At 35.0% G+C, this 15,407-nt stretch overlaps 1 protein-coding gene across 1 annotated transcript in view; it reads right to left on the bottom strand.

Annotated features, from left to right (window-relative positions):
• The window catches only part of GBE1 (1,4-alpha-glucan branching enzyme 1), a 305,486-nt gene that overhangs the window by 9,897 nt on the left and 280,182 nt on the right, over nucleotides 1-15,407 (bottom strand). Inside the window, exon 15 of the mRNA XM_055086124.1 lies at nucleotides 5,393-5,510. Coding sequence (XP_054942099.1) covers nucleotides 5,393-5,510 — 118 coding nt within the window. The remainder of the gene's footprint in view (nucleotides 1-5,392; nucleotides 5,511-15,407) is intronic.

Genomic DNA, 15,407 nt, shown 5'->3' with positions numbered 1-15,407 from the left:
CTCTCTAGAAAGTGGGCATAGAGGGAACCTACCTCAACATAATAAAGGCCATATATGACAAACCCACAGCAAACATCATTCTCAATGGTGAAAAACTGAAAGCATTTCCTCTAAGATCAGGAACAAGACAAGGATGTCCACTCTCACCACTATTATTCAACATAGTTTTGGAAGTCTAGCCATGTCAATCAGAGAAAACAAAGAAATAAAAGGAATACAAAATGGAAAAGAAGAAGTAAAACTGTCACTCCTTTCAGATGACATGATACTATACATAGAAAATCCTAAAGATGCCACCAGAAAACTACTAGAGCTAATCAATGAATTTGGTAAAGTTGAAGGATATAAAACTAATGCACAGAAATCTCTTGCATTTCTAGACAGTAACAACAAAAGATCAGAAAGAAAAATTCAGGAAACAATCCTACTCACAATTGCAACAGAAAGAATAAAATACCTAGGAATAAACCTATCTAAGGAGGTAAAAGACCTGTACTCAGAAAACTATAAGACACTGGTGAAAGAAATGAAAGATGACACAAACTGATGGAGAGATATACCATGTCCTTTGATTGGAAGAATCAATATTGTGAAAATGAGTACACTACCTAAAGCAATCTACAGATTCAATGCAATCGCTATCAAATCACCAATAGCATTTTTTACAGAACTAGAACAAAAAAATCTTAAAATTTGTGTGGAGACACAAAAGACCCTGAATAGGCAAAGCTATCTTGAGAGAAAAAAAAATGGAGTTGGAGGAATCAGGCTTCCTGCCTTCCTACTATACTACAAAGCTACAGTAATCAAGACAATATGGTACTGGCAGAAAAACAGAAATATAGATCAATGGAACAGGATAGAAAGCCCAGAGTTTAACTCACGCACCTATGGTCAACTAATCTATGACAAAGGAGGTAAGGATATACAGTGGAGAAAAGACAGTCTCTTCCATAAGTGGTGCTAGGAAAACTGGATGGCTACACGTAAAAGAATGAAATTAGAACACTCCCTAACACCATATACAAAAATAAACTCAAAATGGATTAAAGACTTAAGTGTAAAACCAGACACTATAAAAATCTTAGAGGAAAACATAGGAAGAACACTCTTTGACATAAATCACAGCAAGATCTTTTTGAACCCACCTCCTAGAGTAATGGAAATAGAAACAAAAATAAACAAATGGACCTAATGAAAGTTAAAAACTTTTGCACAGCAAAGGAAACCATAAACAAGACAAAAAGACAACCCTCAGAATGGGAGAAAATATTTGCAAACGAATCAACAGACAAAGGATTAATCTCCAAAATATATAAACAGCTCATGCAGCTCAATATTAAAAAAACAAACAACCCAATCCAAAAATGGGCAGAAGACCTAAACAGACATTTCTCCAAAGAAGACATACAGATGGCTAAGAGGCACAAAAAAGCTGTTCAGCATCACTAATTATTAGAGATATGCAAATCAAAACTGAGGTATCACCTCACACTGGTTAGAATGGGCATCATCAGAAAATCTACAAACAATAAATGCTGGAGAAGGTGTGGAGAAAAGGGAACCCTCTTGCACTGTTGGTGGGAGTGTAAATTGGTACAGCCACCCTGGAGAAGAGTATGGAGGTTCCTTAAAAAACTAAAAATAGAATTACCATATGACTCAGCAATCCCACTACTGGGCACATACCCAGAGAAAACCATAATTCAAAAAGACACATGCACCCCAATGTTCATTGCAGCACTATTTACAATAGCCAGGTCATGGAAGCAACCTAAATGTCCATTGACAGACAAATGGATAAAGAAGATGTGGTACATTTGTACAATGGAATATTACTCAGCCATAAAAAGTCACGAAATTGGATCATTTGTATAGGTGTGGATGGACCTAGAGAGTGTCATACAGTGAAGTAAGTCAGAAAAAGAAAAACAAATATTGTATATTAACGCATATATGTGGAATCTAGAAAAATGGTACAGATGAACCTGTTTGCAAAGCAGAAATAGAGACACAGATGTAGAGAACAAATGTAAGGACACCAAGAGGGAAAAGCAGGGGGTAAGTGCTGGTGGGTGTGATGAACTCAGTGATTGCAATGGACATATATACACTTATATGTATAAAATAGATAACTAATAAGAACCTGCTGTATAGCACAGGTAACTCCACTTTGCTGTACAGTAGAAACTAGCACAACACTGGAAAACAACTATACCCCAATAAAAAAACATAAGAAAATTTAAAAAATAAAATAAAAGGAGTCATTCCTAAAGCATCAGTAGTTATCAAAAACAAGATGTTGCTGCTGAGAAGATAGGGCCAATCTTTACCTTTTGTCCGAGTTGGATCAGAATTCTATTACAGGCAGCGTTGAAGCTCTATTCTATTTCTCATGTGCTTGCGGTGCTGTATTCCTCTACCTGTTATGGAGACTTATCTGACCTTCTCCATTCCACCTGCTAATTTAGTATTGCACAGTCCATATTTGGAAGATCAATTCAATTAGTGCTTGAAAAGTAATCTCCTGACTGTTGCTGCCACTGGTTACTTGGCTTGTTTTAATTATAACAGAATATCTTTGCTCTTAAAAAATCAAAAGGATGTCAAGATATTTTTTTGCCCACCCTCAGAGATTGCAAGCCCTCGCCTAAGAAGATAATTTTTCCAAAATTGGGAGAATATCTTCAAAGCACCTAGTGTCTTGACATGCTTAAAATACCTAAGTAATTATTGAATAGCCACAACAATAGTAACTTTTGAATACATGTGCAGTAGCATTTTGCAGCTTCCCCAAAGCTTGGCTGTGTTAATTAATTTATGTCTCACAAGAACCTCTTGCTGTAGGCAGGATACTATTATTAATCCTCACTATGCAGACAGGGAAACCGAGTCACAAAAAGATCAAATTACTCAAGTTCTCATAGCTGGTAAATGGCAGACTGGGGACTTGATCCCAAATTCCCTGCCATGACATTCTGTGGTCTTTTTAACTATATTACCAGGCTTCCCTCCCCAACAGAACCCTCTTTGGATACATGAACCTTTAGGAAAGTTGGCTATATAACATTTTTGTTATCTGAAACTTTCAAAACCCTTTCAGTCTAGTTCAACTGGTTCAAGTTCAGCTTTATCACAAGTGGGTGCTACTTCTCCATGACTCCTCTTTATGAGCTGTCACCTTCCCTAACCCCTCAGGGGTCTCTAACTCTTTTGGTTATTTCAGAGCTTTAAGATCATTTTCTTATTCATTTCAGAAACTATTTGTATCAGTCTTACTTTACATGTCAAAACTGAATGTTCTGACAAATTACGGCAATCATTCTTTGGAGATAGAATCCACTAGCAGCTTTGAGCCCTCCCTCTTGAAAATACATATGAATCTAGATCTCTATCTAAGCCATATCACCGTCATCAACACCCCACCTCAACACACACATAGGGTAACACCTAGGTTTCCTAAGGCTACTGACTTTCCTCAGAGCTGATAATCAACAACTTAATCTTGCTCATCCCTGCTCGTTTTATTTATTTTATGCCACTGTCTTTGACATATATAATATGGCAGCTTACAAAGTAAGGTGCTGGTACCACCCTAAGAGTTGGGAATACAGTAGAAAAATGGAGGAGCCAGGGGTACCAAACAGATTCTCATGCTTGACTTTTACCCAAACTTAAAAAAAAAATGAGAGAATTTAACAGCAATGATAAAGCCATACATTTGTGGGATATATCCTGGCCTCACATAAGTGAAACAAATCTTTCCTTTTTCTTTTTTTTTTCTTTGTTGGAGTATAATTGCTTTACAATGTTGTGTTAGTTTCTGCCGCACATCGAAGTTAATCAGCCATACGCATACACACATCCCCTCCCTCTGAGACCTCTCCCCCCGCCACCCAACTAGGCCATCACAGAGCACTGAGCTGAGCTCCCTGTGCTATACAGCAGGTTCCCAATAGCTATCTATTTTATGCATGGTAGTGTATTTATGTCAAACCTAACCTCCCAATTCATCCCACCCTCCCCTTACCCACTCCGTGTCCACACATACATTCTCTATGTCTGCCTTTCTATTCCTGCCCTGCAAATAGGTTCATCTGTGCCATTTTTCTAGATTCCACATACATGAGTTAATATACGATATTTTTCTCTTTCTGACTTAAATCTTAATCCAAGACCTTTTATTGTGAAACAAACAAAAAAATGCAGATCTGAGACAGAGAGAAGAGGGAAGAGGAAGAAAGATAGATATATGACTAGTCAGGAAAAGGAAAACATACATAATGCAGATGTGGACTTGGCCATAAATTAAATGAAGAATTCCTCCAAATCTGCAGAGCTTCTAAATTCTACATTAAAAACTTTTTTTATTGAGATATAGTTGATTTATGAGTTTCAGGTGTACAACATAGTGATTCAAAATTTTTATACATTATACTCCATTTATAGTTATTATAAAAATATTGGCTATATTCTCTGTGCTGTACAATATATCCTTGCAGCTTGTTTATTTTATACATGGTAGTTTGTACCCCTTAATCCCTCCCCCTAGCCTGCTGTTACCCTCTTCCCTCCCCACACTGGTAACCACTAGTTTGTTCCCTATATCTGTGACTCTATTTCTGTTTTGTTATATTCATTTGTTTGTTTATTTTTCAGATTCCACATATAAGTGATAACAAACAGTATTTGTCTTTCTCTGTCTGACTTATTTCACCAAGCATAATACCTTCCAGGTCCATCCATATTGTTGCAAATGGCAAAATTTTATTCTACATTTTTAAAAGAAATTAAATTTAGTAGTTTAAAGCAATATTCTTTCATTGTGTCAACATCACAAAGTAAGTTAGTTAATATAATACAACACTCTCCTCAGTAATATAAGGAAACCAGAGAATTTTATAACTAGAATGAATTCAGTCATCAATAACTACATGAAAGAAAAAAATGTATATATAGATTCTTTTAAGGTGTTTTAAATTAATTTCATTAGATAACCAATAATGTAGAAATATGCTTAATGTAAAATATTACAGAGAAAGCAAGAACAGAAGGAAAGTAAATTGTATAAAAATAGAAATATTCATAATAGAAAGAAAACTAAAATGTGCCTTCCTCTTATTTTTTGAGAAATAATTTTTAATCCTATTAATATTCAAATTTCCTCAATTGTCAGCTAAATATCCTTTATTACTTGTTTTTCCAAAACCCAGTTCAGTCTAGCACCACACATTGCATCTATTTTTTTAGTGCAATCCTCTTTCCCTACTCCCTGCCTTGTCTCCATGTTGCTTACTTGTTGAAGAGTTGTTTCCTTGGACAAAAACACATCATTTTGAAAATACAGAATAAAATTTAAATGAAATGAAAATACCTTAAAAATCTTACTTACCAAAAGAGAATAGGGACAGTTATTATGTTCAAAAGGTTTAGAAAAGAAATCGGTATTGTGGTCCAGTCTCTGGTGTCCTCCATATTCTGCTGCATCTGAATCTAGCACAATTTTGTACGTACAGCTCTTAAGGAATCACAACGGTTTAGGAGTTGAATGAGACATTATAAAACATTTCTGAGACAGGATTTAAAAGCGAGTATTTTGAAAACTGTTTAATGATGATTTGTGCTATGTTCTCATTTCTTCTCTAAGATTTCTGAGTTGAGTTTATCATGTTTGAAAGGGGCTTTATAGGCTATCTAGTCCACACACCCATGGGATCCTTGTTATCCTTTTATCGCAGCTCGTCACATGATCATCCATACCTATTAATGAAGAATCTACTTTCCTCTTCATGTAACTAATTCCATTTGTTAAAAATTCATCTCCATATTGAACAGAATTTTGATTTCTTGGGACTTTTTCTACCCAGAAAAGCCATAAAGAATAAGTTCAAAATACAGTAATTTTCAAATATTTAACAATAGCTATTTTGTCTCCATGTGTCCTCTGCATACATAACTAAATACTTACTAAATGTAATCCCAGAACCTTTGATCATTACTCATTTGATATGGCTTTTTACTATTTCCCCATCTCTGAATTCATTGCAGTTTGCTAGATCCTGGTTGATAAAGTGAGGAACACAGAGGTGAACTAAGGGTCCAGGTGTGGTCTGAAGACCAAGTAGGCTCAGTCTTTCCCCTTGGTTACAAGCAGCATGCTTCTATTAATGCACAAGATCATGAAAACATACTATCCATCATGCCACAGGTGGATTCATGTTGCAATCATGTGATCTGCTACAACATAACATCTGATTTTTCACAATGAGCTATTATGCATGTTAGCATTATTGTGTTTATAACAAAATAACAGCTATGGTGATCATGTTCAAACTTATGCTCAGAAAGTCTAGAAATGATACTTGATTAAAAAATCCACAAGTAAATATAAATGGGTACCTAGAAATTTAAGTTTCTTCTAGCCTAAGGAGGGAGACAGATAGGTGTCTAGGTGCTTTGTATTTTCTTTTCCTCGTATATAAATATTTAATCTCAGAAACGTTTGTACATTTTCATTACAGCTAAAGTTATCACATTAAAAGTACATGGGAAAAAAAAAGTACAGGTGAATAACAAACTATGACCATATTTTCATGCCTAGGGTACCTCTGTTTGGGTAAGAGATGCAGATGGATGCACCACAGGAACTTTTGCTGGGAGTTGTGGCGCCATTTTAGTCAATCCAGATCAGCCTACTCTGCTGCAAATTTAGACTAATACTGTAGTCAGCATGTTACTGTGTTTAAAAGAGAGGGAGAGGGAGGGGGAGAAAGACTGAGTTCAAAAGATGACTACTGGGCACAAGCTCATTCATTCTAAAGTCACTCAATAGAGCTGCACATGATTTGAGCATATGGATTTATCTAATGGGGAAATACAGACAGTGAAAATAAATCATTAGGCGCATGGTAAATAAATGAAGCATTGTGGAATGAAAGGAACTACTAAAGTAAAAGTTTAGCTTTGGTTCTTCATCCTAGTTCATTAAATACTTGCACAGTCTTCAAAAAGCATTAAACAGGGCTTCCCTGGTGGTGCAGTGGTTGAGAGTCCGCCTGCCGATGCAGGGGACACCGGCTCGTGCCCCTGCCCGGGAGGATCCCACATGCCGCGGAGCGCCCGGGCCGGTGAGCGATGGCCGCTGAGCCTGCGCGTCCGGAGCCTGTGCTCCGCAACGGGAGAGGCCACAACAGTGAGAGACCCGCGTACCGCAAAAAAAAAAAAAAAAAAAAAAAAAAGCATTAAACAAAAACAAAAAGAGTACTATACAATTTAGAGAATAATGACCTAGAATCCTTTCTAAAACACTTGAAATACAGTATCAATTATTAAATTATTGGTTAACAGCATAGATTGTTGGTAGTTGTGACTGAAGACAGCAAGTATATCATGAAAAGCACCGATTCCCAACCTGTGGGTTGATAATCACTGGTCATTGTGTTATAAGGGTCTCACAGAATGAGTAATTATGTTATTAAAAGGGACTGGGATGTATTGTCTGAAGACTAATTTATGTTATTATACCCATTTGGTACTGTATTTCAAAGAATGTGCACTTTTTTGATTAATGAGATATAAATTCATTTAAAAAGTCACAGAATTTGTAGTTAAGTTTTTTCATATATTTTCTCAATCAAGGATACTGAAAGAACAATTGTTATGTAAGAACCAATTTCTTTTTGACATTGAAAGGGATCATCACACTGAAAATGGTTAGAATCTACTCACTTAATCTATAATTTATAGCTATAAAGAAAAAGCTTACAAAAGCCATAAAGTTTCAAAATATCAGTTTAGACATATTTCTCTGATCTATAATTTAAAGAAAAAAATTCTGCTGTGACCACTTTTGGAATACCCCAGCCCTGTGTCTCTATTACCCAGGGAATACAACCACATCCTTTAGAAAACACACCCCTTAAACTCCAGAAATTCCAACAATTTAAAACACTAGATTAAAAGTAATGATTGTGAAAGAGCTTTATAACTGTAAATTACTACAACATACTACTCAAGTGTCAACTTAAAAAAATGCACAATGTGAGAGCTGCGAGTTAAGTTTTATTTGGGGCAAAATGAGGACTGCAGCCTGGGAGACAGCATCCCAGATAGCTCTGAGAAAGCTCCAAAGAGGCAGCGGGGAAGGTCAGTATATATGTGATTTTGGTGAAGGGGGAGTACATGCAATCAAGCACATATTTTTTACAGAAGTTTTCTACTAGTCTCGTGCAGGTTACTGCTAGTCACAAGGAGCAGACGTCACCATGAAGGATTTTAGTGCTTTTCTATATATGAGGAGATACAAGAATTGGTCTCATAAAATTGCTCCTGAAAATATCTTACTATCTGAAGGCCTGTTCTGCCAGTTTTTCCCAGAGCACAGAGTGCCTCATTTCTGCTCTCCACCCTGAACTCCTTTCAGGGGGTGCTGAAAGTCAGCAGATGCAGCAGTTCATGATTTAATCCTTGTAGACGGAGACGGCAAGTGCCAATGGAAAATGCCAATTCACAGCAGACACAAAAATCAGGAAACCCCATCTTTTCGGAACACTGCTTAGCATAAACATTTTAAAAGAGGTTATCTGGGCAATTGGATTTTGGTTTTTCTCTTCTCTCGCTCAGGCATTCCCTCACTCCCTATTTCTCATGTGCATGTGAGCACACACAAACACACACACACAAACAGATACACACATGCACATGACATGGGACCCACACAGCATCAATACCCCTACAAAGCCCTGTAAACATTTTAAAAGAGGTTATCTGGGCAATTGGATTTTGGTTTTTCTCTTCTCTCGCTCAGGCATTCCCTCACTCCCTATTTCTCATGTGCATGTGAGCACACACAAACACACACAAATACACAGACACAAACAGATACACACATGCACATGACATGGGACCCACACAGCATCAATACCCCTACAAAGCCCTGTCTTCCACTGAAGAACATCCCTCTGAAAATATAACTCAGAGCCAATTTACACTTAAACTACCTTCTTCATGTGGTTTCCAGTTCCACAGTGGATAAAACAAATTTAGCAGGACATCTCAACACCTTCACATCTCTTTTATTCATAGCTACCTCCCTACACTTAGCAGACTGCCTTCTCATAATAGCTTCTCAATACATCTTTGAAACTGATATTCAGGATGACAATTCTGATTCACCAAGAAAGGCCAAATTACATGTCTTATTTTTTATATTTGAGGAAAGTAGGAGAAATTATTTTCCCATTCACTTAATAAATACAATGTAGGAGGCACTGTACAAGATATAAAAAAAAATGACTAAGATGTGGTTTTAGTTCACATGCAACTCATAGCCTATTAAGGGGAGATTAGAAATGCATATGAATGTCTATAAATAAAGCAGAAAGCAATATGCAATGAGAGGTAGAGCCAAGGAGGGAAGGTAGGATTGACAGTCTGTAAACAAAAACTTTTGAAGGCTAGGCTAGACTGTTAAGATTTATTTTGTAATTAAGTATGAGAACATTGAAGGTTTGTGAGAAAGGTTATGACAATCAAAAAAATTAACTTGAAGGTTGAGGGCAGAATAGGATGAACAAAGGAAAGACTAAGTCAGAGAAACCAGCCAGGGACCTAACAATGGTTCACGGATAGTAGTATGGCTAAACTTGGAAAATGCAAATGAAGAGACATACATAAACCAATGAGATTTTGGATGTGCAACTAATGGTACTCAAATGTAAGGAAACTGATGCTCAATTTGGGGAAACACTTGGAAGGGGAGAATAGTTGTGTCCAAAGACACACAATAAGTTTAGTGGCAGAGCTGGGATAGAGACACAAGTCAAATTCAGATCTAATTACCCTACTCTCCACAAGTGGATGCCTATTTTATGCCAAGAATCAGGCAAAGTGTTTTCGCAGGCAATTTCTTGTTTAATTCTAAATTTGAGATTCTAAGCATAAAGAGGTTGGAATGAACATGACATGAAGAATAAAAACAAGGAAAACAGATAAAGTGCTATCCATCTGAGTGTTTAATTAAATTTAAAAGGTTGGTGTTAAAGGACTGTAATTCTTAACATTACTTAAGGAGTCTGGATATCTGAGGTTTATTGCATTTGTTCTAGATCAATTTCTTGTTTAGTTGGTTCATTTGGTCACTTGATTGGGGAACACAAAATTATTGAACTGAAAAAATGTACCTTGCTCACTTTGGGAAAATACAGCAGGGAAAGAATGATAGAATGATAGAATTTTTATGGAGCTTTTCTTTTAAAAAAAGAGATCAAATAGATCCCTATCCATTTGGATATCGTTTTAAAATATTATTTCTTCTTATTTTAAATTCAAGAGCTTCCTAAGTATTTGATATGTCTATCAACAGGTTGAAGTAGATAAGAAGTTTTAAGCATTATTTTATCATGTGTCCTTAAATTTGAACCAAGGAAGAGCCATGTTCTGAAGACCTGTACTAATAAGATTAAAGAAAGTGAAGACATGAAGACTCTTAAATTCAATGGCTCTTCAAATACTTCAAAAGCTGCTGTGTTTGCTCAGACACTTGATAAAGTGTCTGTTCAAAGTATAAGGATTTTGATGTAAGAAGTACTATCGTTTAATCATTCTGCACTAAACTCACTTCACTCCTGCTGAAGAAACTAAGGAAATTTATTGTAAGGTACAAACCCTGAGGTTTCAGACTGAGTGACAATAAAAGGGGTTCTCTAGTGACTAGGTGGCCATAAAGATGGCAAAGCTGGTAAGCTACCATATATCTTTAAATCTAAGACACCTTCAATTTTAAGATGAATTATTTTATACACCTCCAATAAAGAGAAAAATATCACTACCATGCTAATCACTGTAAGACACATCCCAATTGAAGACATGTTAAATGTGAAAAAAATGTACACTTAGAATATATGAATTAGGTATGTTATTTTTAGATCTGATTCTTTAATCAACCCACCCATAGTATTATGACTGCAATAACTTTTGGGAGTTAAGTGACCTCAGGAGAGAGAATCTGTATCAAAGGCAGAAAACAGTAGGTACGAAATTCTAAGGAACTGTGAACAAACATCTGGCAGTATAAGAACAGATGGTAGAAAACAAAAATAATTTCATGTTTTTAACAGTCTAAAGATAACCACCCAGCACAAGACTTGCCTCAATGTTCTAACATAATGCTCCCCTTTCTATGTTTCATGAACTGAATTTTATTTATTGCCAGCCACAATTCACAAAATCTTAGGTTATGGCTGTATAGCATCTCAAATAGATCTGTCTATTTATAAATATAGTTAAATTATACCTCATTTATTGTCCTGAACCACAGAAATGGTCATAAATGACAACCTTTAGTTGCTCTCTCTGCTCTCTTTCCAAATAGAGAAGTAGCAAAAACTTGTGATGTGTTGCTGTATGTTTTATGAATGTATATGTGTGTTAGAGTGAGGCAGGTGTGTGTGTGTGTGTGTGTGTGTGTGTATGTGTGTATCTGATTTAGGCATTTCTATCTTTAGCTCTGTCATCTAGAATATACGATGATTTAAAAATTCACCAATGGAAATGGAAATGATATTTTCATTATTTGTTTGAAACTATTATAGGGCAATGGACATTTATGAGTATATTACTTTCAATAGACAATATCCATTTAGCTTTTTGCTCTACCTAACCTTAATTAAAAAAAACTCCCCCAATATTATAATATTTCTAAAATAAAATTAAAAGAGGGTAAAATAAAAATAAATAGGAAATTTACTACTGAATGTAGTCAAAGTATATTTTAAATATAATGAAAGGCAAGTGGAACTTCCCTTTAAGGGTACAATATATTTTTTTAAATTTTTATTAGTTTACATTAAAATTTTATTGTCCTTGAAAAAAGCAATAACTTCAATGCATGAGCTACACGTGCATCCAAGTTTGTGAACAGTTTTCATTAAAAGTTTAAATGACAACCACATATTTTAATTAAGTGCAAAACAAAAGTATATTTCTAGTATAATTTAGAATGTGCTTGTTTCATCAGTAGGTTTCTGATTTTAGCCTAAAAAATAAACTCCAACTCCTGCAAGCTTACTTCCTTAACTATACATTCTTAGAAATTGTACAATGCAGAATAACAATAAAGTAAATTCAAAGGATGAAGGGCTCAAATATAATCTACCATGTCAATTAATGGATTGCTATGCTTTTTGAAATGCATTTTCATGCAAATTATTAGTTCATTCTTAGGCACCAAATTGAAGAATATAAAATATTGAGCACTACATATTTCTCTATGAAAATAGAAATATTATTCTAAATACTTTACAGAATTCTTTGACTAACCTAATTAGGAACTTTTCTTTGTCCTAGAAGATTATATAACTTGAACTAAAAAATGTCACTATTTCTCAGTAACTCAAGAAAGGAAAATAAGGAAAAAATATGCTCACACTTCTAGACTAACCTCCCTCTAAAATTGTTGGTCTTTGTCTGTGCCATTAAAGATTATTACCCAAAGAACTTATAAATTCAATTATTTGATGAAGCAATAGCAATTATTTAGAACTGCAAAAGAAAAAACAACCGATTTTTATACATCTTTTAAACACATACTTTGTCATCAAAATGAGTTTTGACCATGCAGATGCAACATTTTTTACAAACATATTGTGCTTTTGAACTCAAAATAATTTTGACATAGGCTATAAAGAAACGTCTTCACCCAAACTTACTCTAATACATCCTTTAATAGAGTCCTATGCAATGTATATATAAATGGAAAATATAATTGGAAACTTCAAAGTTCCTGAAAAATAATGACAATTAGCGTAAGTAAGCATCATCTAAGCTATTTCATGCAGACAGACAAGAATAGGAGAAAGCATCCTAAAACAGTAAAATACAGTAGGTGCATGGCTTTGGGGTCCAACAATTGCATTCTAAACCCGATTCTGCCAATTACCAACTGTGTGTCTTCCAGCAAGTTACTGAATTTCCTGGAGGCTCAGTTTCTCACTGGTAAATGGAGGTAATATATCAGAGGGTTGATGTGAGGATTCACAGAAGGAATGTACATCAAGTGCTTAACACAGTGCCCAGTGCTGGGAAAAATGCTCAAGTTATTAGCTGCTCTTTATATTATTATTATAGACACTGGACCATTTAAACTGCTGTCTAAAGTGATGAAAAATGTAAAAGTAGGTTGATTTACTTTCTTACATTTTACACCCAACTTGGCCCTTTCTTCCTTTGTGACCTTTTTATCCATTCCTTTCTCCCATATCTTTGTTCTCACTAGAATCTAAACACTTTTCCTGTTATTTAAACAAGCTGAACATTGAAGTTTGATTGGACAGTACATTGAACTATTTGAGGACTACACACTTTTTAAAATTTTATGAATTTTAAAAAATGCTCCGCATGCTTCTGAGAAAGATTGAGAAGCCTACTCTGAACATCCTAACTGAAAATTAAACACTTCCCCACACACTCTTACATTTGTCCTGATTTTTCAACACAGCATTATCAACTTTTATCATCCTATAAATTTAATTATTATATTTTCTCTCTTCCTTTAATTAAAATAAACCTCTATAAGGGAAATATATCTTTCCCCATCCCCCCCTCTACCTGGAACCTAGATTAGTACCTGGAATATTTATTGAGTGGATCTTCTTTACATTATTTTCCTATGGCAGCCTCCTCCTTGGGTTTTGATCTATGCATGCTCTTGCTAAACTTTAAGAAATAATTTAATACTACTTTAGTCATAAAAGAACAACCTTGATTTTCTTCCCTCATTTTATAGAGTTAATATTCCAGATCCGTGCAATGTAACTTCTAACACAATCCCATTTCATTATCTATAAAGTTTTACTTGGACATTTTACAAGATTTTTTTCCTTCTTTTTGGAACAGTCACAACAGTTAAACAGATGCATGTCAGCTTGAAGCAATTAATTCTCAAGTGAATAACTCTGATTGGTATGAGCCCTGGAGACAGACATTTTATATAATTCTTAGTTGAAGTGGATAAATGATTACTTGTTTACTACAGTCGACATATACGCAAAGACTTGTATTATCAACTTGACTGGTTAGCCTTCTTTATACAGATGACTGAAGTTAAGCATTGAACATCAAAATGACTGTGAAAAATCATATATATATGATTTTATATATAATTTGGCAAGGCCAGGATATGCACTTAGGTATAATATTTTCTACACTCTACCACCAACTGCCAGTTAAAGTCTGCAAAGTAAATGAACATTAAAATACTTAAACATCTGAAAGCTTATTCTTTTAGTGTTGGTAGTAGAAACATCCTTTTTCTTTATTTGAAGTCAAAATTTATTAGGAGTAATGTATAGTCTATATTCTTCTTTCTCCTTTAACTTTTAAGACCAAATAGAAAATCTAATACTTTAGGGCTTACTCAGTGCTTCAGAAAGGTAAATAAGGGGCTGAGCTAGCTTTCCTTGAGAAGCTGTCAAGTAAAGCTTACAGGAGTATGTGTGTGTGTGTGTGTGTGTGCGTGCGCATGTGTGTGTGCGCGCGTGCACACACACGCACGCGCGAACATGCATCATTACTCCCAGTCATTCCTGAGCACTTCTGGGCACACAGTCAGGAACTATCAAAACTTTACCTAGGTTGATGATTGTGAGGAAAAAGATTCAAAGTAAACATTTCTCCACAGGCACCAAAAAAATTGAGTGAGAGAGCTTTAAACACACATACATATGTGATTGTTAATATATATATTTTTCAGGGGTATAATAAATCTAGTATAGTAGTTTACAATCATCTTGAAAAAAATCATATTGGTTTAATCTTACTAGGTAGATGTGGAAAAGAATTACACAAGAAAAGAGTAAAGCTGCTCAGTTATTTCTGAAAAGTGCATTTTTGTACAATTCAAAACAAAATGAACCAATGTTTTGGCTATGATAGTCAAATATAAAGATGATTTACATAATTGAAATGAGCAAAAATTCTGGCACATTTTGGATCAAATTCTATGTAGACTTAATTATTTATTTTTATAGTTATTTCACACATGTTGAGTTTTATTTAGACTATCCAAATATTATTAAAATTCCAAAGTGATGTGACTACTACGGTCATAAAAGAGTTAACCAAATCCAGTAAGACAATTCTGTATATCCCTTAGGTAAGCTGTCTGAAGCTGTCAACAAACAAAATATCACCAGGAATAAATTTCTTACATTCAAAATTATTAAGGCAAGAAAAGGAAATATATACAATTAAATGAAAGAAAGCTGATGATAGCAGGACGCTTCTCTTTCACCTCTTTGTAAAGTGTTCTTTATTCTATGGGATTTTTAGTCCCCAGACTCTTTATCCTCTAACATCCTTCAGCACCTAGCATGACACCTTCCCAATCTGCACTTGAAGCTGAAATATAC

Source organism: Physeter macrocephalus, chromosome 1 (assembly GCF_002837175.3).
Source record: "Physeter macrocephalus isolate SW-GA chromosome 1, ASM283717v5, whole genome shotgun sequence".
Taxonomy (NCBI): Eukaryota; Metazoa; Chordata; class Mammalia; order Artiodactyla; family Physeteridae; genus Physeter; species Physeter macrocephalus.
Note: the sequence above shows the minus strand (reverse complement) of the source record. Positions and strands in the feature narration are given on the sequence as shown.